The sequence below is a fragment of the Astyanax mexicanus genome, chromosome 1, assembly GCF_023375975.1.
Source record: "Astyanax mexicanus isolate ESR-SI-001 chromosome 1, AstMex3_surface, whole genome shotgun sequence".
In the NCBI taxonomy this organism is placed as follows: Eukaryota; Metazoa; Chordata; class Actinopteri; order Characiformes; family Acestrorhamphidae; genus Astyanax; species Astyanax mexicanus.
This window is the reverse complement of record NC_064408.1, coordinates 13,978,531-14,000,943: the sequence shown is the minus strand read 5'-3', so window position 1 is coordinate 14,000,943 and position 22,413 is coordinate 13,978,531. Positions and strand designations below refer to the sequence as shown.

General features: G+C 39.1%; 1 protein-coding gene across 1 annotated transcript in view; it reads left to right on the top strand.

The window, feature by feature from the left end:
- Nucleotides 1-21,818, top strand: part of si:dkey-220k22.1 (multiple epidermal growth factor-like domains protein 9) — a 181,132-nt gene extending 159,314 nt beyond the window's left edge. Inside the window, exons 5-6 of the mRNA XM_007228591.4 lie at nt 9,584-9,853; nt 16,379-21,818. Of these exons, the coding sequence (XP_007228653.3) occupies nt 9,584-9,853; nt 16,379-16,803 (695 nt within the window). The 3' untranslated portion in view covers nt 16,804-21,818. The remainder of the gene's footprint in view (nt 1-9,583; nt 9,854-16,378) is intronic.
- The last annotated feature ends 595 nt before the right edge of the window (nt 21,819-22,413 follow it).

Here is a 22,413-nt window from a genome sequence, read left to right as displayed (position 1 = left end):
ATCTGTCAGATGGACGACTTGAAGAGATTTATAATCTTTTTCTGTGTTCAGGATCTTCATCACAGATCTGTAACAGAAGCTGAGTCATAAAAGGAAGTGCGAGTAGCAGGAGTGAGTTTCTCCAGTGAGATTATCGCAGAGGAAATCTCCAGTGAGAGGCAGCAGACGTGTCGGGCTCATTCACTCAGTCAGAATGTGGTTCCTGTAATAGTCTGCGCTCTGATGGTTGAATAGGGTCTGTGTTTCTGGCAGCGCGCTGTTTAAAGGGGAATTCCCTCGTCAGTCCTTTACTCCGGCTGCTCGTGCTCAGCTCTCGTGTCTGCTCTGTCTGTTGTGCGAGTGTCAGAGGCGTTAATTGCAGTGAAGTCTTTCTGCACTGCTGGGACACAGTGAAGTCAGATTTACAATCTTTTCTTCAGGCTTTTTTGGCATTTTTGAACCTCAGTTCAAGTTGTATCTTGTGAAAGAGAGGATGATTGGCAGCAGGCTGGCACAAAGGGAGTGTGGAAGGAAAAGTGTATGGAGAAGATGGAAATGGTGAGGTGACCTACTATCTCACAACTGTCTAAAGTGATCATTGTTATTATCCCAAAGTATTTCTAGCATAAGACTAAAATTTAGTGCCATTCAGTGGAAAATGATGTTTGTCTTTCTATGGTCCTTAGCTGGCGATCTGCTGCAGGCGATTCCGTAGCCAATACGCTGCCGTAGGTGCCGATGGTTCCCGAACTTTACTCACGACGCTCTCCCATTCCTTCCGGTTCATTGCTACTGCCTTTTCTTGAGTTAGATTCAGGAGTTGGTTCCGCAGATCCTCTTCTATCTGCTTTATCCAGGTCTTCTTTGGCGCGGATTTCTGGATTTTCCAGGGGGTCGTGCCTGACTCTCCAAAGCAGCTGGTGTGGTATCCGGAACTCGCTCATCCTACACACATGCCCGAACCACCGAAGGCGTTGTTGTTGGATCATCTCTTCAATGGTCGGTTGCTCAAGACACCTTGATCGAATTATGTTGTTGGTAAGATGTTCCCGGAGGGAGACTTTAAGAATTGCAGAATTTAAGAAAAGGCATCGCATTTGGAAAGCCTCCAGCTTGTTTGTGTCCGTCTTCTGTAGAGTCCATGCTTCAGATCTGTAGAGGAGGATTGGCAGAATGAGTGCCCGGAACTTTGTCGCTGTCACAATGTTATCTTTCTTCCAGAGACACCACCTGAGCGAGGCGAATGCTACGGTCGCCTGCCCAATTCTGGCCTGGATGTCAGCTGAAGAGGTCACTTTCTTCTCTTGGACGAGAGATCCGAGATATTTGAAGAGTTTTACTTGCTCAATCTGTTATCCGTCAAGCTGTACGTGGGCAGGTGAACCATCCGTCGTCAGCACCTTAGTCTTGGCCGCATTGATCATGAGGCCATATGGCGCGGCGGTGCGGGCGATTTATACAATATTTAGCAAAAAAACATTACTTTACTAGTTTTATTAATTTAATAAGATAATAAACTGATTTTATTGTATTGTATTTTATTGTCCAGTTAAATGATGAAGTTTTCAAATGTTTTTAAAAGTTGTAAAGTTTTAGAAAAGGAAATTGTTGATGATATTGTTTGAATGTCAGCAATATTCTTTATAGGCAAAACAATTGTTGAAGCGATTAAAGTAGGTCCTGTCACTTTTCAGCTCCTACAGAAAACTTCTCCTACAGCTTCTCTAAATTAACACCATTAAAACAGCCGCATATGGCAGAGATACAAATTTCAAAAGCATGATTGAAAAAATAAACTGTACTAAATGCCCTGATCAGTAGGTTAATGAATATTTTGGAATGTCAACAGTACATAAATTGCAGTAAACACAGAATTTTTGATCAATGAACCACAAATTATGCATAAACACAAAGCAAAATGAATATTTTTATTGCTAAAGACAGTTGGTACAGGGGTTGCTGATCAGCATTTCTTAGTCATTGCACATTTTGACAAAGAAAGTCTCATAAAAAATTGAGGGTTAGTGAGAGAAATTTATTTGCCACAGCATTTTTTGCACTTGTTGAGTCTACAGTCTCTTTTTGTCTTAGACAAAATAGTGGACTCAGAAATTGTTGTTGAAATCAACCAAGTTCAGTGCATCTAGACCTGTCACGATAATTACGTTGTTAACTTACATACAGTACATAAAAATGACTGACCTCGATATGATCCATTGTTTCCTTGTGTGTTTGTTTACATACAAATGATATTTATTAACATTTTATGAAGTCACACAGTGACCAGTGCATCAAAACTGGCACCTTCATACACATATAAGACTGCAGTAGGTAAATAAATCTCCCAAATTATTGTTAATTAAAAGTTAATTGTCCTTTAAAAGTGTGTAATCGTATTAGTATTACTGGCAACATTAACGTGAATGACAGAATTCTATTGGGATTTTATTCGATTTTATTTTTAGGGATTGACAACATTATAAAACATCATACAATTGACAATAACATAGATTTTTATTTTTCTGAAATAATAAATCGATCAGTAAAACCTGATCATCATGACAGGCCTAAAAAACATCTGTCTGAGGAAATGTTCATTAAAGTCTGATCTGTTACTGTGTTTGGGTGTGTGTATATGTGTGTGTGTGAGGAAGTGACACCTGCAGAATCACCACCCTGCTCTTAATGACGTTGGCTCCGGAGCCAGGACATTTGGTTAATGATTAACTGACCTAAATCCCAGCAACACATTACCACAGCATAGCCAGACTCTCCCCCAGTGCTGAACCACAGTCTGCTTATTATACTGGAACATGTAGATCAGACTGAGCTTCTGGAACTGAGGGGAGGACTAAACCGGTACACAGTAAGCCTGAACAAAGCTTGTGTGTGTGTGTTGGGTGTGTTTGTGTGTGTGTGTACATATGTATTAGCAGTTAGCATTAGGTAGTGTAAACTGTGAGGTAAGGCAGACAAATTCAGCAGCATCTATATTCATGTTTACATGTGGTAGCTCAGTTTGTGCGCATGTTAACAGAGCAAATATGAGCAGCTCCAGGCTTCTGCTCAGACGTATTTCAATGGGCTGAGCAGTCAGTGGCTGCGTGTCTAATGGTGGTCATTAGCCTAGTACTTATCTGAGAAATGAGGATGTGGAAATTTGGTTCTCTCAGAGTGCAGCAGTCTCTCAGTGAGCTTTGAAGCCAGTGTATGGAGCTGGAATGTATTGCAGGAGATGCAGTGCTCGCTGATTCACTAGCTGCTGCGGTTACTAGTTTATTAAACCCACAAGCATGTGACTACACTTGTTGATTGATTAGACTGAGAACTTTTTTCACTTAACATTAAAATTTAATACTTTCCCCTAAACATAATATGTACCAGATTATAAAATGCAGTGTCGTTTTATGGAAAAATGTAAAGATTTTACGTGCGCCTTATAATGTGAAAAATACAGTAATTTTAAAGTGCCGCTCTTCCAGAGTGCTCTCCTTGCTTTGTTGTGACTGTTGTAAAATACTGTACTTTTTTTTTTGGATGGTGGATTGAACAATGCTCTTTAGGATGCTCAAAGCTTTGCATTAGTGTTGGGCTGTATGACCAAAAATATTTATCATGGTATTTTTATTATTTATTTATATATTTTTTGTTTGACTGGGCTTTATATGTAGGTTTGTGACTTACTGTACTCTTAGGAGTACGTATAATATAAAACACCAAGGCTTTGAATAGTATAGGGTTTACTTTGCCCCACAAAATTGCACAATATATAAAACAGTCAGACTTCATTAGCTGAAAACAGGGTAACCGATCCTGAGCTCATCCTGGGGGAAGGAAGGAAATTTTCTCCAAGCTGTGGTTCGATTGCATAATTCCATTTGTCGCTTTCTGAGTGAATAAGTGTTATGCTGTTTGCTGTTGTTTTTCGATTTTACACTCATACAATGAGGAACAGCAGCAGGTGCTCCTCAGATAAAGTGTTGTTCTTATTTCTCTCCATGCATTTGACTCCACAGAGCTAAGCTACTCTCACTAGCTTTAGCGAGAGAGCTGTATCTGCTGCTTTGACTGTGCTGTTTTACACCGCGCTCCACAGCGCACCTAGTGGCATGGCGGTGTGTGGAAAAATGCATACTGGTTTCAATGTTTCAATGTCCCCAGAAATGAAAATGAAATGTCCCATCCGTCTGAGTCCACTGTAAGACCTCGCTCCAACTCTGATAACTCACTTCACTTTGTCAGGAGCACATAAGCCAGCTTTCAAGTTCAGTCTTTCTCACAAGAGAACACCTCACTTGCCTTACAACTTATGTATATGTGAGCATTCCCAAGATGTTTCCAGAGGCAACACTTAAACATAAAAACAATATGCATACTGCTGTCCTAAGTCAGTGCAGTCTGGCATCAGGGAATGTAATTCATACGACAGCAGTGACGTGGCAGCACTGTTTTATTGCTCTGTCTGGAAGTGGATTTAAAATGAAAGGTCATTTCCTTTGGCTCTCTCTGCTTTGTTATCTTTATTTCTCCGCCCATCTCTTCTACTTCATCTTTCTTTATAGCTGCAGGTTGTAAAATTGAATATTTTTCTCCACTCTGGAATAAGAACACTCCTCTCGTCTCCTCAGTTCTCTCCCTTTCTCACTGAGAAAGTCTTGTATTTCACAGAAACAGCGTTTTTAGGTTATTTTAATATTCCGTCAGCTCCAGTCTGCGGCTGTATTCAGGTTAACGTGTGCTCGACACAATCAGCGCCTGTGTTTTATCTGACAGAAACCCTAGGCGGGGAAAGTGGGCCGTAATTGATTGAGCTGCAATCCTGTTACAACTTCCACGCTTATCAGTCACTCTGAGGATTGGTGCAGACAATCCCCCTGTTACTGCACTTCAGGGATCGGAGGAGGAACTAAGTGCAAACGCCTCAAAGCTTAGAAAATTGGCCATTTTTCCTGGTGCTGTTTGATGAAAATGGATATGAATTGAGTGAAAAATGACAGTAGGTTATAGAGGTTACTATATAAATTGCTGTATTACTGATTTAATGAAGTTTGCTCTTAAGCTAAGCTTTGCACAGAAGCAAAATGAGAAAATCACTGCATTGTCAAATATGATGGAAAAAAAGGGTCAGGTGCAGCGAAGCTGAACCAAGACTCCAGCGACTTTTAGTTGAATTATCAGAACCTTCAATGGACATGCTGGGAATTAAAACGATGTAATAATACTATTTATTAATGGACTGAACGCTGCTTTAACAAGGATTTTCTTTTTAGTGTGTAGTTTATACATAAAGACCTCTTTAATACTTGATCACGTCATGCATCTTGGGTGTCAGTTTTATATCTAAAAGCTAAATACAAATGTAAGGGTAAACGCACCCAAAATCAAGATTTGCAATATAATAAATGGGTACAAAAGTTTTTAATTCACAATCACATAAATGCACTAGTAACACCCAGCCAACAACATGGCAACCATAACTACTTGACAACCAGCTAAAGCACATTAGCAACCATCTAGGATACTGAAGTAATTGCCTAGCAACCACCTAGCAACACAAGCAGACACTACACTGTTGTATCACTGTTGTACAACTGCCTGATATGGTATTGCAGTTACCTTGTAACACAGTTGCTCCCACCTTACAAACACTAAGCAACATCATGGCTGCCACTGGAGATACCACAGCAACCACCTAGCTCCCCCATAGCAGCCACTTTGCTTCCACCATCTCATGGCTATTTGCATAATTGCATTTGTCTCTTTTTTAGTGAAAAATTGCTGTTTGCTGTTGTTTTTCTATTTTACACGGATAAAAACACTCATACAGTGAGAAGCAGGAGATAAAGTGCTGTTCTCTATTATGCCAGTGTGTTAGCTTGTTATGCTAAACGGCTAGCATTAGCGAGCGAGCTGTATAAGATTTGCAAATCTTATCACTCAAACTATTTCAGGAGGTCTGAGACACATTTGAGCCACGTTATGATATATAATGTAAACACATCCATCTGTCCCCCAGTAATTATTGCACTGCAACAGAATTTGCACACAATTATTCCACAATGCAGTTGTATTTCAGTCTGACTAACTCGAGACATATTTAAAGTGTAAATATTGTGGTTCCGTTATTATCAGGATACAATCTCCAGATGTGGACTAATGTGTTTTATAATAAGGTTGTTCAGCATTGTTTCATAATGCTAAAAAAAAAACAATTCCATTGTTTGGATGGAATAAGTTAAAGAGATAAACTGCATCAGCAAACCTTTCGCTGACTCAGGTAGCATCAAAAGAGTGTTTACAGGAAATTTCATGTTTAGTGGTTTGGTATTGTGGGAGGTTCTAGACCCATGACCATGTATCGCATGGTGGAGAAGGTTCTGAACTTGTTTTTTTAATATACAATACACTCCCTAAAATAAAGGTGCAAAGGAGGAATCTTGAACAGTGCTATAAAAGAGTGTTTTTGGTTAGTTAAAGACCATTTCGTAAAATAAATATATATATATATATATATATATATATATATATATATATATATATATATTTTGTATTTTAAAAGATTTTAATCTTTTTTTTTTTTTCAAAATATTGTTTTCACAGAGGTGTTTTTCTATTGCATCGCTTAAACATGACGGTGTATTAAAGCCATGCATAATATATTTTTAATAAAGTCATAAAATTACAACATTAAAGTGGCTTATTCCCCCACAATATACCGTATTTTTCGGACTATAAGGCGCACTTAAAAACTTTTAATTTTCACAAAAATTGACAGTGCGTCTTATAATACGGTGCGCCTTTTGTATGGATTTTACTCGTCAGGTTGTAAGGATCAGTAAACACACACTCCGTGCAGCGTTATACAGAGTTTCAGTGCTATACAGAGTCCAGAGCCGTGCAGCTCCGAGGCTGAGCAGCAATAGCATTAGCTAGATGCTAACCGCTAAGCTAGCTAGCTTATTCACTGAGATCAGTATTATCTAAATTTTACTCGTCAGGTTGTAAGGAGCAGTAAACACACACTCCGTGCAGCGTTATACAGAGTTTCAGTGCTATACAGAGTCCAGAGCCGTGCAGCTCCGAGGCTGGAGCAGCAAATAGCATTAGCTAGCTTATTCACTGTTCAGAGATCAGTATTATCTAAATTTTACCCGTCAGGTGTAAGGAGCAGTAAACACACACTCCGTGCAGAGCAGCAATAGCATTAGCTAGATGCTAACCGCTTAGCTAGCTAGCTTTTTCACTGTTCAGAGATCAGTATTTTCTAAATTTAGCACTTTTAATACTGCTGGAGCAGTATTATTAGAGTTAGATGCTAATCGCTAAGCGTTCATCGTTCAGAGGTGAGTTATCGGCCTGTAAGTCTGTGCTGCTTTGCCTGGCTAGCATTAGCTAGATGCTAAGCGCTAACTCTCTCAGAGGTGAGTTTTATCAGCCTGTAATCTGCTTGTTTACAGTGTTAAAACAAGCTACGGGGGACGAATCGCTAGCTAATATCTCACTGTCTTACCAGAACACGCAGGATTACTCAGTGTAACGCTGTCGTTTAAGTTTGGGTTAACTTTACTAGTTTAGGTGACTAGCTAGCGTGCTAGCGGATAGCTATGCTAACGCTGGTGCAGCAAGCCTTAGTGGACATCTGGAAATCTAAGCTTACTGTAAATAAACTGAAGCACGTTACTCACCCAAATAAACAGTTTTCAGGAGAGGAATCTGTGTAGATTAATATCCAGCACTCGTTTGACTTTGAAAGAGCTAGATTTATATATACTGAGACGCTCCACCGGCAAGCGACCACCCCCGGTGGGGGAAGGGAAACATGGCGCCACCCCTGTTCACTTTGATATAGGCACCCTTTCTAGTGTCACTTAACGCGCCTTATAATGCGATGTGCCCTATGTATGGAAAAATAGCAGAAAATAGGCGTTCTTTGATAGTGCGTCTTATAATACGGTGCGCCTTATAGTCCGAAAAATACGGTAATGGCTTTATTCTAGAAATGGGATAGATCCGATTCAATATCCATATCAAGCCAATATTGATTAAGCATTAATAATCAATTTGAGGTTCGTGCTATAATGTGTTATATTGGCACTGCTCTAATCAAACACCTGAAGAGGCCTCTAACAGCGAGAAAGTGAAGTTAGCTGTTTGTTAGATTAGATATTTTAGTCTGAAAATGTCAACACACTGAACCCGTTTAATCATCATCTGCTAGAAAACATTAGCAGACAACCCAAATACTAAAGGTATTATAGGGCGTTTTTTTCGCTGGCATGGTGCCGGTGCTGGGGCCAAGTTCCAAAACGGTTCTGTGCTTTTCAACAAAATCACAGGTTCTCAGCCAGAAAAGTCGGTGCTGTTCTGGGCCCACAGTCTTACTGGTCAAAAAACAGCGAACTTTGGACAGGAGCAGCCAAAGTGTGGGGCATTCAAGCGTCACAAAAAAGGTGCCAAAATGGTGCCATGTCTTCCGTTTCTGCTTTTGTGGAACACGCCCACATTCACACTCTTGAAAAGTTCTTGAAAGCTGTGCAGGAACCTGTACCAGCACCAGCACTCTGCTGATGGAAAAGAGGTAATAGGGACATAGCTCATTTTATACTATGCTCAATGACCAGTTACTGTCTGGTCATTGAGTATTCTGAGTATTTATTTATGATTAAATGTTTGTTTATATTTTTCTACAATATTTATCAATACAGATCAGATTACCAGCATAACAGTATTAGACACTACTAACAGATCTCACATTAACAGTAATATCAGTGATATCCACAATGCAAAATCAAAGAGAGGAGATAGAAGAGAAGGAAAGTATATAAATACTAATAAAATACTATATAATACTAATATTATACTATATAAAAAAAATATATATATATATATATATATATACTAATAGGTTAATATTAATAAAAATAGTGAGCATGGGTCTATTCATTTTTATTGAACTCTGTGGAGTTATATACTTTTCGTTTCTTCCAATTGTTAGTAAACACTTTTCCACTCAGTCGGAGCCTGTCATTTTTCCAGTGCTTAAATTTTACCTTTTCTATCCACTGTTCAAAAGTAGGAGGATCTGTCTAATTCCAATTTCGTGTTATTACTTTTTTGCTTGCTATCAGTAGGATCTTAAACATCTGTCAATACGTAGGACAAAGTTATTTATATCACCAAGGTACATAACTTCACATGTTTGGGAATCCAGTACTCCAAAACAATATGTGTCTGATTAGCCACTGGTGTTATGAAATATCAAGTCAGATTTTATTGAGTCAGATTTTTCCAGTGTCATTCTTTTTAAGAGTGTATGTTAAAAGTGTAAATTTCACACTAAGTTGAGTTGAGTTAGGGGTGAAAATATAGGGGTGATATAAGTAATACAGTATTCACACGCTGCGTTGAGAGCTTCCTTGCTGTTATGATGTATTATTATGGTCCTGCCATCTAGTGGCTCTGCAGTAAATCAGGAATGCATTAATGATCCAGTTGGAAGTTCAGCTTTAACAAATGAAAGTGTTTCATTACCCAGAGGTCAGAATGAACTTTACACAGATTTAAAATCTTCACTCTCTCCTCTGTTTCCTCTGTGTGTCGGCAGACCAAACAGGCCAGCCGGTCTGTGACCAGTGCAACCGGGAGTACCAGGGCCCCAACTGTGAGCAGTGCCGCGATGGATTCTACAACGCCGACAGCATCTGCGTCCCCTGCAACTGCAGCGGAAATGAAGATCCTCACAGCAGACCTCGTGTCTGCCACCCGGACACGGGCCACTGTCTGAACTGCCAGCACAACACTGCAGGAACTCACTGTGAACGCTGTGCTCAGGGCTTCACCGGAGACGCCCTGTCCAAAAACTGCACAGCCATAGGTGAGACAAGCTGGGAAACAGCACTTTAACACAGTTCTGAATCTGTAGTCCTCCAGATATGAGATCTGAAGCACATTATTTGGGCTGACTGGGGTAGTCATGGTTCAGGGGGTTGATGTTCATCAATTTTAAATGCCTAATTTTACAACAGTTCAGTCAAAAGATTTCAAACGTTATTATGAAGCCATTTAGTGGATTGTGACATTTCACTTATTATAAAAATTCACAAATTGTGTTTTGAGGAATATGCAGAATACAATAACATCAGTAGAGGAGGAATATACTAACTAGTAGAATAAAATCAAATTGATCCATTTTTTTAAAGCTGAATACAAAAAGGAAATCTGCATTGTTTTCATTTTCCTTCGCAAATTAGAGGCTAACGTTCTTGTTATATCTGCACAGGATCATTTATGTTATTTCAAAATTGGATACACAGAGTTCATTATCAATATAACGACATGTTGGTCAATGAAATGATGAAATTTGGTGAGAATTATTAATTAAAATTAAAGTTTCACCGTATATATTGTTTATACAGCTCTGGAAAAAATTAAGAGACCACTTCAGTTTCTGAATCAGTTTATTGATTTGTTGATTTTGCTATTTATAGGTTTATGTTTGAGTAAAATAACCATTGTTGTTTTATTCTATAAACTACAGACAACATTTCTCCCAAATTCCAAATAAAAATATTGTCATTTACAGCATTTATTTGCAGAAAATGAGAAATGGCTGAAATGACAAAGAAGATGCAGAGCTTTCAGACCTCAAATAATGCAAAGAAAACAAGTTCATATTCATAAAGTTTAAAGAGTTCAGAAATCAATATTTGGTGGAATAACCCTGGTTTTTAATCACAGTTTTCATGCATCTTGGCATCATGTTCTCCTCCACCAGTCTTACACACTGCTTTTGGATAACTTTTTGGCACTCCTGGCGCAAAAATTCAAACAGCACAGCTTGGTTTGATGGCTTGTGATCATCCATCTTCCTCTTGATTATGTTCCAGAGGTTTTCAATTTGCTAAAATCAAAGAATCATTTTAAGTGGTCTCTTATTTTTTTCCAGAGCTGTATATAATACATGTTTTTACAATATTGTGCAGCCCTAAAATACAAGACACTTTTCCATTGACTTCAAAACAGTAAGTTCGAATTTAATTGAAAGTTAGGGATGTAAAATATTAAATGCCAGAATTTCATAATCAGGTTAAAAATAAATGAGAGGATCTATATGAAAATACTAAAAATACTTGTTGAAGTAGTCACAATAAAACAGTATGAAACATTCTGTGCAATATACACTAAATACACTAAAATTCATTCCACTACTTTAAGTTGTACCAGTTGCTTACAGAGATGTGTAGATGCACACATGCAGTTTGTCCAATCCCTAAAGAGAAGTTCCTCAAATATAACAGGACAGCAGATGAACATGAACCTATTGGTATCAAGCCTAGGGCCAGGCATCAACTAAAGCCCCACCCCCCACCCACACAGCGCTGAGCTGTGGAGCAGTGGAACTGTGTTCTCTGCAATGATGGAGATCCATCTAACAGTTTTGGAACAAAATTTGAAAAAGGCTAAAAAATAGGAGTAGTTTGGGAGGGGAATTGAGTGATGTATGGGTTTAGAGGCGGGCAGGAGGGACAGCTGATTGGCTGAGCTGCAGCAGATGGTTGGACGTCAGCAGGGGGGTGGTATTATTGATTGACTGATCTGCGTATTGTGATTTGTCTGCATACCAAAGTACACAGAAACATCCTCGCCTATAGCTCAGTTGAACCTGTGAGGGCGCTGCAGAGGCAGAAATGACCACAATAAGTGTTTTTTTAAAGGTTAGGAAATGTTTATTAAAATGAGCAGGACTGGTATGTTTCATTACTTCAAAGGAACACATTTCAGCTATTAATGAAAAAAAAATGTTAAAAAAATGGACACTGTATTTCGGAGCGAACGAACACGAACGAACGGCAGCGATTGGTGGTTGCAGTGAGTGCTCCTCCTTCTCCTTCTCTACAGTTTATCCTCCCGCATGGGGTGTTCTGGTGTATGAGCTACTCACAGGTAAAGATTCTCACAGCTGCTTCTCAAAACTGTATTCATATTATAATCCCATTCTCCAGCTCTCTCAGTGTTTTCTGCTGTTATTTTGCAGCTGTTGTGGCGAATCCGACTCCCGCAGAATCCAACTCCGCTTCAAGAGCAGAATCGGCACAACACCACCCGCTGTAAAACTGCTGGAGTCGAAACAGCGCCTATAAATAAATTAACAAACAAAAAAAAAGAATTAAAAGAAAAACCCTTTTTCTTTCAATTACGGTTTTTATTAGTTTTAGTTAACGAAAATGATTTTTTACTTTTAGATTTCTTTATTTCGTTCGTTTTCGTTAACGATAATACTTGGTTAATCACGGCAGAGCTTTATATAAAATAAAAATAGCATTAAAAAACAGATGCCTATGTCACAGACTATTTTGTGGAGCCCGACCAAGGAGGAATGTGGTGGGAAATCTCGGGTCGGGTTCGGGCAAAGAATCTAAGCTCTAATATTGATATATCGAAATACATATATCGATACCGAACTGAACCAAACCGTGGCCACACTGTATCACATAGCCTTAGCGCTGCAGAGGCAGAAATGACCACAATAAGTGTTTTTTAAAGGTTAGGAAATGTTTATTAAAATGAGCAGGGCTGGTATGTTTCATTACTTCAAAGGAACAAATTTCAGCTATTAATGGAAAAAAATGTTTTAGGGTTTAGTTGCTCTTTAACAATAGCTCTTGTCACTGAATCTAAAATTTGGTAGAAAGTCTTCCCTGGACCACAGTGACAGTTACTCCAACAAAAGCAGAACAAACTCTTAAATAAGCAGATGTCCCACTTTATTGAAGTTGAAAAAAGTGGAAATGGAAAGTCAGTCACAGATACAGATTCACTTCAATACATATTACTTTTAAGCAATGTTCAGATTGAAGACCTCTAGTAGACTGAGCTGACCCTATATGACTACTGCTTTAAAGCCTTGGCAGACCTGAGTGTAAAGCCCTCTTGAGGCAGAGAGCTCTGAAGTTATGTCCACTCTAAGCTATTGATTCCATCAGTACAATAGCGGATACTGTACTAAAGCCAGCCAATAAATTCCCACAGACGGGCAAACATGAGCTGCCAGCCCATGAGTGAGTAGCTCAGGACTGATAGAGAGAGATGGAGAGGATGAGAGGGAGGCTGTAAACCACATCCGAATCTACATAGTCCATTTAGAATATTGAGCAGCTCCTTGTTTCTACACTTGTTGTCCATTATTTCAGCTCCAATGAGCATACAGGAGCACTTTGTAGTTCTATAATTGCAGACTGTAGTCCAGTATCTGTTTCCCTGCATACTTTATTATCATCCTCTTTACGCTATTCAGAACCCCACAGCAGAGAAAAACACCACAGAGCGTGTTTTGTTTGCGTGATAGGTCAGTCTCAGCACTGGTGTTGTGCTGGAATGAGTGATTCAGATGCAGGCAGCAGTGCTGCTGGAGTTTTTAAACATCTCACTGTCACTGAGGGTCTAAAAAACAAGTCCACCAACCAAAAATAATCAACCAACAGCATTTTGATGCTGCTACTGGAGGACTAGAGGAAGGTAGAGCAGCTACAGTAGATAGAGCTTAGATTCTCTGCTCAAATCCGACCCGACCCAAACTTGAGCTGGGATTTCCCACCATGTTCATCGGGCGTGATAATCACAATATAGCAAAGTAGCAAATCAAACTGTATTTTAAATAAAATGTTGCACAAATTAGAAAGTTATAATTACGCAGCTCTGGAGCTGCAGTGAGCACTGCACACATGTGAGCTCCTTCGTTTGTCAGCCTTATTGCTGTTTGCTTTTGTGTTTTGCACCAAGGCTATATGTTTTAAATAAAAACAATAGTCTGTTCATAAAGTATTTTATATTCTTAAACATTGTTAATTATATTAGAGTAGAAGTGGAGATCTGTTCTTAATAAACATTATGGATGCAACGTTTCTCTGTATTTTATAGAGCCTTTCGTTAAAATGGACACGGCATTTTGGTGCACGCACTAACAGAGCGAACGACCGCTCTGGTACACTGCTGTTTTTGGGAGTGGGGGGGGGGGGGTGTTGTGGTGTATGAGCTACTCACAGGTAAAGATTCTCACAGCTGCTTCTCAAATGGACTTATATCTGTGAGGAGTTTATTCTGTTCCATATACTGTATCTCCTGTTTCACTACAGAACTCGTGCTTTTATCTCCCTCGCGCTCATATTATTATCCCATTCTCCAGCTCTCTCAGTGTTTTCTGTCGTTATTTTGCAGCTGTTGTGCCGAATCCGACTCCCTGCAGAATCCAACTCCGCTTCAAGAGCAGAATCGGCACAACACCACCCGCTGTAAAACTGCTGGATTTGAAACAGCGCCTATAAATAAATTAACAAACGAAAAAAGAGAATTAAAAAATATATATTTTTTACTTTCAGCTTTCGTTATTTCGTTCGTTTTCGTCAATGACAATACTTGGTTTATCACGCCAGAGCTTAATATAAAATAAAAATAGCATTAAAAAACAGATGCCTATATCACAGACTATTTTCTGGAGCTCGACCAAGGAATGTGGTGGGAAATCTCGGTTTGGGTCAGGTTTGGGCAAAGAATCTAAGCTCTAATATTGATATATCGAAATACATATATCGATACCATCGCCCATGAACCGCCATACGAACTGAACCAAACCGTGGCCACACTGTATCATTGCATCCCTAATAAACATTGTTCTTAAATAATAGGTCTATTCTTCTTCAGTGTTGCAATGTTAATTAACATCATTTCGAATGGACTTTCGCTCATTTAAACAGTCTGAAAACTTTATTTTTGTTGTTGTTGTTTTTTTAAAGCTCAGTTTTAATACTCTACTTACTAAAAAATTGTCTTGTTTAAATAAGGCCCGGGCTCACAAAAACAGTTTATAGGACGGGTAGGGTAGGGCTCAGGCAGAACATGCACAGGCTCGGGTGGGGTCGGCTGGATTTTTTGGGATCAATCTAAGCTCTATAACAGTAGGTAGGGATGTTTAATTGATTGATTAGAAGAACTCTAATCAGAGTCACTGCGGTGCTGAGAACAAATGACCCTTCACCCAAATTATAATAGCTGCTCTGTGGTGCTCTCTTTCTTTTCTGTGGGATCCTGATCATAGAAGAACAGGGTAAAAGGATGAGAATAATAAAATATACTGAAAAAAAAAAAACAGATACAGAATACAGTCAGTAATTATAGAACTACACCTATATAGAAACAAGAAGATGATGTAAATGTTCTGTATCAGTAGAAAAGGTTATACAGTATTAGAGTATTTTAAACAGCATGTTTAAAGCAGTGTAGTGCTGCAGGGGGGATTGGGTTCCTTCTAAAAGGAGAACAGCTTGTTCTGATGAACAAGTGAACGTTAAAGCAGGCAGCTGTGTCTGGAGCATCTGCTACCTGCATTATGCTCCTCAATTCATCCTGCATATGTACAGTACTCTCTCTCTCTCTCTCTCTCTCTCTCTCTCTCTCTCTCTCTCCCTCCCTGCAGAACTCTTTCACAGCTTTTATGTTTGTCATCACTTCCTAAAGTCCATGCTTGTAATGATGAGTGCTTGTCAAGTTGCTGGCAATGCAAGCTCTGAGTCTGGGATTTCACTATAAAGGAGCTGATGCTTTTAAAAGCAGCTTCACTACACTACCTGTGATGTTTGTTTTATGGCACTGAGGAATAGATTTTCTAGGGTCTGTATAAGTAATATGTTTTGCAAATACATGAAGGTCCAAAAATGCCATGAAAATACTTGCCCAGTTCCTGATTTTTTCATTAATGTACAGTGGCTTGCAGAAGTATTCATACCTATTGAACTTTTTCACATTTTGTCACCTTACAACCACAAACTTAAATGTATTTTATTAAGATTTTAAATGATAGACAAACACAATGTATTGCTATAAGTGTGAAGTGGAATGTGAATGATACATGGTTTTTAAAAATTGTATCAAATAAAAATCTGAAAAAGTGTAACGTGCAAAAGTATTCAGCCCTGTTTAGCCTGAACCCCCTTAATAAAATCCAGTGCAATCAACTGCCTTCAGAAATCACCTGCGATGCACTGCGAGAGTTGTGTGAAGCACTCAAGCTAGCCTGAAAAAAAATATTCCGCCAGCAACACCCCTCATTCTCACCTGAAGTATTACGCCAGAATATAGTTATGAGTAGAGTATATGTTTTTAATACATTGTAAATTGGGGTGCCTTGACATTTTGCATACTTTTAAAGGGTGTCGTGATAGAAAAAAGGTTGAGAAGCGCTGGTCTGGATGACTTCAGTATTCATTTACAATGTAGGAAAAAGAATAAAAAATAAAAAATATTGAATGAGAAGGTGTGACAGAACTTTTGACTGATACTGCAGGTACCCTTCAAATAAAGTGTTACCAAAAATAATAATTATCTCTCTCTCTCTGCTTTCTTTTAGTTTTTACCACTCGTCCACCACCTACTACCATGACCCCTAGCCCCAACGGCACGGAGCAGCTCCCCACACTCTCCAGCGCACTCATCACCAGCCTGGCTAGCCCCACCACCAACGGTACCTCCGCCACCGCTGCCGACGTCTCCTGGGCGCAGTTCAACGTCATCGTGCTGGCCGTCATCATCGTGGTGCTGGTGGTGCTCATGGGTGTGGCGGGGGGCGTCTACACCTACCGCGAGTACCAGAACCGCAAGCTCAACGCCCCCTTCTGGACCATCGAGCTGAAGGAGGACAACATCAGCTTCAGCAGCTACCACGACAGCATCCCCAACGCCGACGTCTCGGGCCTGCTGGAGGACGAGATGAGCGAGGTGGCCTCCAACGGACAGCTGACGCTCAGCAGCCCAGGGAACCTGTTCAAGGCGTGACGGGTGACGGGCTGCACCGTGGTGGAAGCAGGGCCGGTGACGGCCCCACGGCGGGCCAACACGGGCCAGAGGCGGGCCCCCTGCCCTTGAGACAGCTTAGTTTGTTTAAATTTCAAATCGTGGATTCAAAAGAGGGATGCGAGAAGATACGCACTGACGCTTTTGCTCTTCTAGGGGGAGTACAAACTCACACAGAGATGAGACATGCCTAAAGATAACGTAAGAGATGCGATGTTGTTGTGTGAAGGAGGTGATTAGATTGGGTATTTGGGTATTATTTGGGTGGTGGGTCATTCTCAGCAGCCGTGCTGCTGGAGTTTTTAAACACCTTAGTTTGAAAAAACAAACACGACTGGACTGAGAAGAAAGAGTTCACCAACCTTAAATATCCAGCCATGGACATGCCTAAAGAAAAGTGCTGAGAGGATGATGCCATGTGTGAAGGAGTTGATTAGATTGGGTATTATTTGGGGGGTGGTTCATTCTCAGCAGCAGTGCTGCTGGAGTTTTTAAACACCTCAGTTTAAAAACATGACGCGACTGGACTGAGAAGAAACAGTTCACCAACCTTAAATATCCAGCCATGGACATGCCTAAAGAGAAGTGCTGGGTGTATGATGCCATGTAAGAAGGAGGTGATTAGATTGGGTAATTGGGTATTATTTGAGTGGTGGGTCATTCTCAGCAGCAGTGCTGCTAGAGTTTTTAAACACCTTGGTTTAAAAACATGACTAGACTGAGAAGAAGGAGTTTACCAACCATAAATATCCAGCTGTGGATGTGCTGGATACTAAAAAAAGAAAAGTGAAAAGTGCTGGGAAGATGATGCCATGCGTCAAGGAAATAATGCATAAAGCAGATGATTTGAAGAGTAGAGGAGAATGAGATAAGCACCTTCTTGGAAAGCCTCTAAGATCCCTGTAAGTTTAGTGCCACACGTGTGTTTAGACTGGAGTTGGGATATCTAGATAGCTAACAGGTACGAATGCCACATTTTCACAGCGTATGTCGTCCTTTTTGATGACGGTGACAGTTTGGACTGATGATGATGAAAGCACAGTCGATACTGCCTTTGCCTTATGTAACAAAGTGCAAAAAGACAAGCAGTGTTTATATCTGAAGTTAAGGTTTATCTGCATCACCAATTTTTTTAAAATTAATAATAACTATCTCAGTAAAATCTCAGTAATGCCACAAACTATTGGCACAAGGCATACTCTTACTCACACACACTCTTATACACAGACTAGACACAATTGCCTAGACAGACAGTGCACCGTTCACAGTACACAGTACAGTACATACAGGGGTTGGACAATGAAACTGAAACACCTGGTTTTAGACCACAATAATTTATTTTGGCGATGGACAGTTCTGGTGGAAACAGGAGAGTTGAGGTGCACATTGAATTCTGCCGTGAATGTTTTATTGGATACAATCCAGGTTAGCACCCGAACATCCCTTTCAGACAGCTTCCTCTTACAGCGTCCACAGTTAATCCTGTTGGATGTGGTTCGTCCTTCTTGGCGGTATGCTGACATTACCCTGGATACCGTGGCTCTTGATACATCACAAAGACTTGCTGTCTTGGTCACAGATGCTCCAGCAAGACGTGCACCAACAATTTGTCCTCTTTTGAACTCTGGTATGTCACCTATAATGTTGTGTGCATTGCAATATTTTGAGCAGAACTGTGCTCTTACCCTGCTAATTGAACCTTCACACTCGTACTGCTCTTACTGGTGCAATGTGCAATTAATGAAGATTGGCCACCAGGCTGCTCCAATTTAGCCATGATGAAACCTCCCACACTAAAATGACAGGTGTTTCACTTTCATTGTCCAACCCCTGTATATGTGTATTGTGCATTTGTAGTATCAATGACTTCTTTTTTTTAACTTATGTAAACAGCTCAACACAAAAGATGGAAGCATGTGATTGCACCCTTTGTACCAGTAGAGGGCAGTATTTGATTGAACATTTTATCAGTGCCCGAAACCTCAACGCCCTGCCTGCCTGCCTGCCAGCCAAGCCTGTCTGTCTGTCTGTCTTTCTTTCTGAAAGATCTCTTGGAAAAATGCACTGCACAAGTCCTCAGAAGCAACCCAGGAGGAAAAGGAGGAGGAGGAGAGACAGCAGAGAGAGCGAGAGAGAGAGAAACAGACTGTTCCTTCCTGTCTGGTACAGCGAGGGACCACTCGTTTGCACTGTTCTTCTTCTCTTTCTTCTCTTCTTCTCTTTTATTTTCTTTTTCTTGTGTTTTTTGTGTTCTTTTTTTTGTTTAGAGCATCAAATCGTATTTAATTTATTTGAGTTCTCCTCACCGAACCTCATGAATGGACTTTTTTTAGCCAGTTTTTCTTTATTTGAGGACCTGGATGTGTTTACCCAACTCTCCCCGTCGCATCGCAGCACTACGCAGGACTACATGGCAAGGAATTGAGAGGTGCTTATCATGTGCAAAGCTTTTCACACCTGTTCCAGATTGACAGGAACTCCACATGGCACATGCAGTGGTTTTTTACACCATAGAAAAGTGTGGGTTTGCCGAACCAGAGGACAACGCCCAACATGTAGGCATGTAGGTGGAGGCATTCACATGGAAAACGGCTCGTCAGCCCTTTTAACAGGCTCTCCAGAGAGAGTGTGAACGAGTGAACGGAGCCAATGAGCTGAGAAAACGAAACGCAGGAAAGTGACAGAAGGAGTGATTAAATATGAGAGTAAGTACATGTAGAAGAAAGTGATTCTCTGAAAGACTGAAAGCACGTTCTGGGAGAGACTGGAAAGTTTTTTTTTTTATGTCCCTATAAGCAAGAAAGAGAGCGATTTTAAAGAAAAGCTTTGTCAACTCACCGCAGCTCAGCTAGGAATTGGCTTGGTTTTGGCATCTTAAAGAGGGGAACTCCACTGATTTTTCCGAATGTGATTTAGTATGATTTAGTCGTTAAGATTGAAAACAAAGTCGTTCTGAGTGGTTTGGTGTGGAATTCTTTATTCTAGAGATATTTTCTCTTTTCTACAAAGTACAGAACAGCAGTGGTGATGGCAAGAAACCAGGATTTTAAAATATATAGCTATTTTATTGCAATATTACCTCCTAAAATCACGACCAATGAGCTGATATGTTTCTTCTGAGTTTTTTTTACATAGCTATATAATTAATGTAAGTGATGTAATGTAAAGAAAAGTGGTCAAAATTGTAAAATTACTTATTTTGGGGGACTAAAAAGACGGTTTTACTTTAAATTGTATCCTCCCTCCAAGAATGGATTAAAAAAAATGTTTAATCCAAAAAAATGACATTGATATGCCAGAAGTCACAGGATAGTACTTTGTAAATCGAATAAAGTGTTACATCAAGAGAGGGGAGAGGCGGCTTGTAAGTTAGATTCTAGCTCTTGCGCTCAGGGAATCATCAGTTAAGTAAGAGTATTTTAATCTTATTATGAATTATGAGTGTGGCCTGATAGTTGGTGCCATAGATAGAATGGAATGGAATGGTTGGGTGGATTTGACCATTCTTAGACTCATAGCATCACACTTTTACCAGGAAAAACTCTTGTGAATAGACAAGTGACTCTGCCCAATAATAAGGTGCTACATCTTTAATAAAAATAATACAGTAAAAAATGGAATTCAGGTCCAAAAAAACAGGCTCCAGTAGTTATGTTTAAAATGATTTGGTGTCAGTTTACAGATGCAAAGTGTTTATTAAAAAAAAAATAAAAGATAAAAAAAAAGGTTAAGTTGAGAATATTTAAGAAATAAAAAAAAGACACGAGCGCAGTGCAGATATGGGCATTTCTGTACTGTCTAAATCCACCACTGAACCTGTTTTATTGAAAAAAAAAAAAATAATTAATTTTTTGTTGGAGTCTATTTTAATGATAAACACTCTGCATCTATCTCCAGCATGGACTTAATACCAGTTTTAGGCCAAAACCTTCTTAAAACATCAAATTATAAAATACTGTCCAGGCATCATATAGTGTATATCGTCGGTTTCCAATGAAAAACAAGAATCTGCTTTTTTGTCGATTTTTAGTTATCTACGTAATTTGAACTGACAAATTGTCCCAAAATTTCTTGATGAAAGAAACCAATAGAAGTACTTGAAAATGACCTGAAATAAACTCATTTTACATTGACTTCTATTGTAAGTTTAGAAGTTTTTTTCTCTCTCCTGTAAAGTTGCTGTTTTGGAGATACTTGTTTTTCATTAGACAGTGACATGATACTAGTCCCATGACATTTGGCATGCCAGTGTTTATGTTGGTCTATGTGATGCCCTTGTTCTTCTTTTGGGACTTTTGTGAATAAAGTCACCAATCAATGAAGAATAGGGAAGAGTACAAATACTAAAGAGCTACATAATTAATTAAGTAATGCAGCAAAAAAATCAGCTCCAAAAACAGATTCCAGTAGTTATATTTAAAATATTTTGGTGTCAGTTTACAGATGCACATTTATTTATTTTTTTTGAGAATATTCGAAAGACAAAAATGTATATACAGCTCTAGAAGAAATGAAGAGATCACTTCAGTTTCTGAATCAGTTTCTCTAATTTTGCTATTTATATGTAAAATTTGAAAAAAAAAATGAACATTGTTGTTTTATTCAATAAACTACAGACAACATTTCTCCCAAATTCCAAATAAAAATATTGTCATTTAGAGCATTTATTTGCAGAAAACAAAAAATGTCTGAAATAACAAAAAAGACACAAAGCTTTCAAATAACCTCAAATAATGCAAAGAAAACAAGTTCACATTCATCATTTTCATGCATCTTGGCATGTTCTCCTCCACCAGTCTTACACACTGCTTTAGGATAACTTTATGCCTTTACTCCTGGTGCAGAAATTAAAACAATTAAAGCAGTTAAGCTTGGTTTGATGGCTTTTGATCATCCACCTAACTCTTGATTATATTCCAGATTTTTTTTTTTTTTTCAGTTTGGTAAAATCAAAGAAACTCTTCATTTTTAAGTTGTCTTATATATATATATATATATATATAATATATATATATATATATATATATATTTTTTTTTTTTGGAGCTGTATATCCATATAGATATAAAAAAAAAGGCATACAACACCCTGCATCTGTTTCCATCATGAATTGCCAAAGCCTTCTCGAAACTATTGTAAAAATAGTTTAGTATAATAGTTTAGTAATTCCAAAACCCTATTTAAATTTCTCTTAGAATAGCGCGTTTCGTGTCAAACCGCTCAGAATGTCTTGAAGTGCATGGTAATAATTATTTGGTATGCAGATATTTTGCTAAATCAGTGGAATTCCCCTGCAGATGTGCTGTAGTTATTGGTGTAGTGTCTGCAGCAGCGAGCGTCTGTAGCTCTGCGGAATAATCAGACACTTTCTGTCCTCCGCTACTTTTCCACTCGCTCTCTCTGCTCTCACATTCAGGTACTCCCCCTCACCTGGGGTTTGTGATATAGATGTAAATAGTGGTTGTAAAGAGAAGTAAAGTTGTAAATAAAGAAGCTGCTATTGTATAGATAAGATGGAGAAAATGCCAATGCGTAATAAACATGTGCACATCAACACACACACACACACACACACACACACACACACACATCTC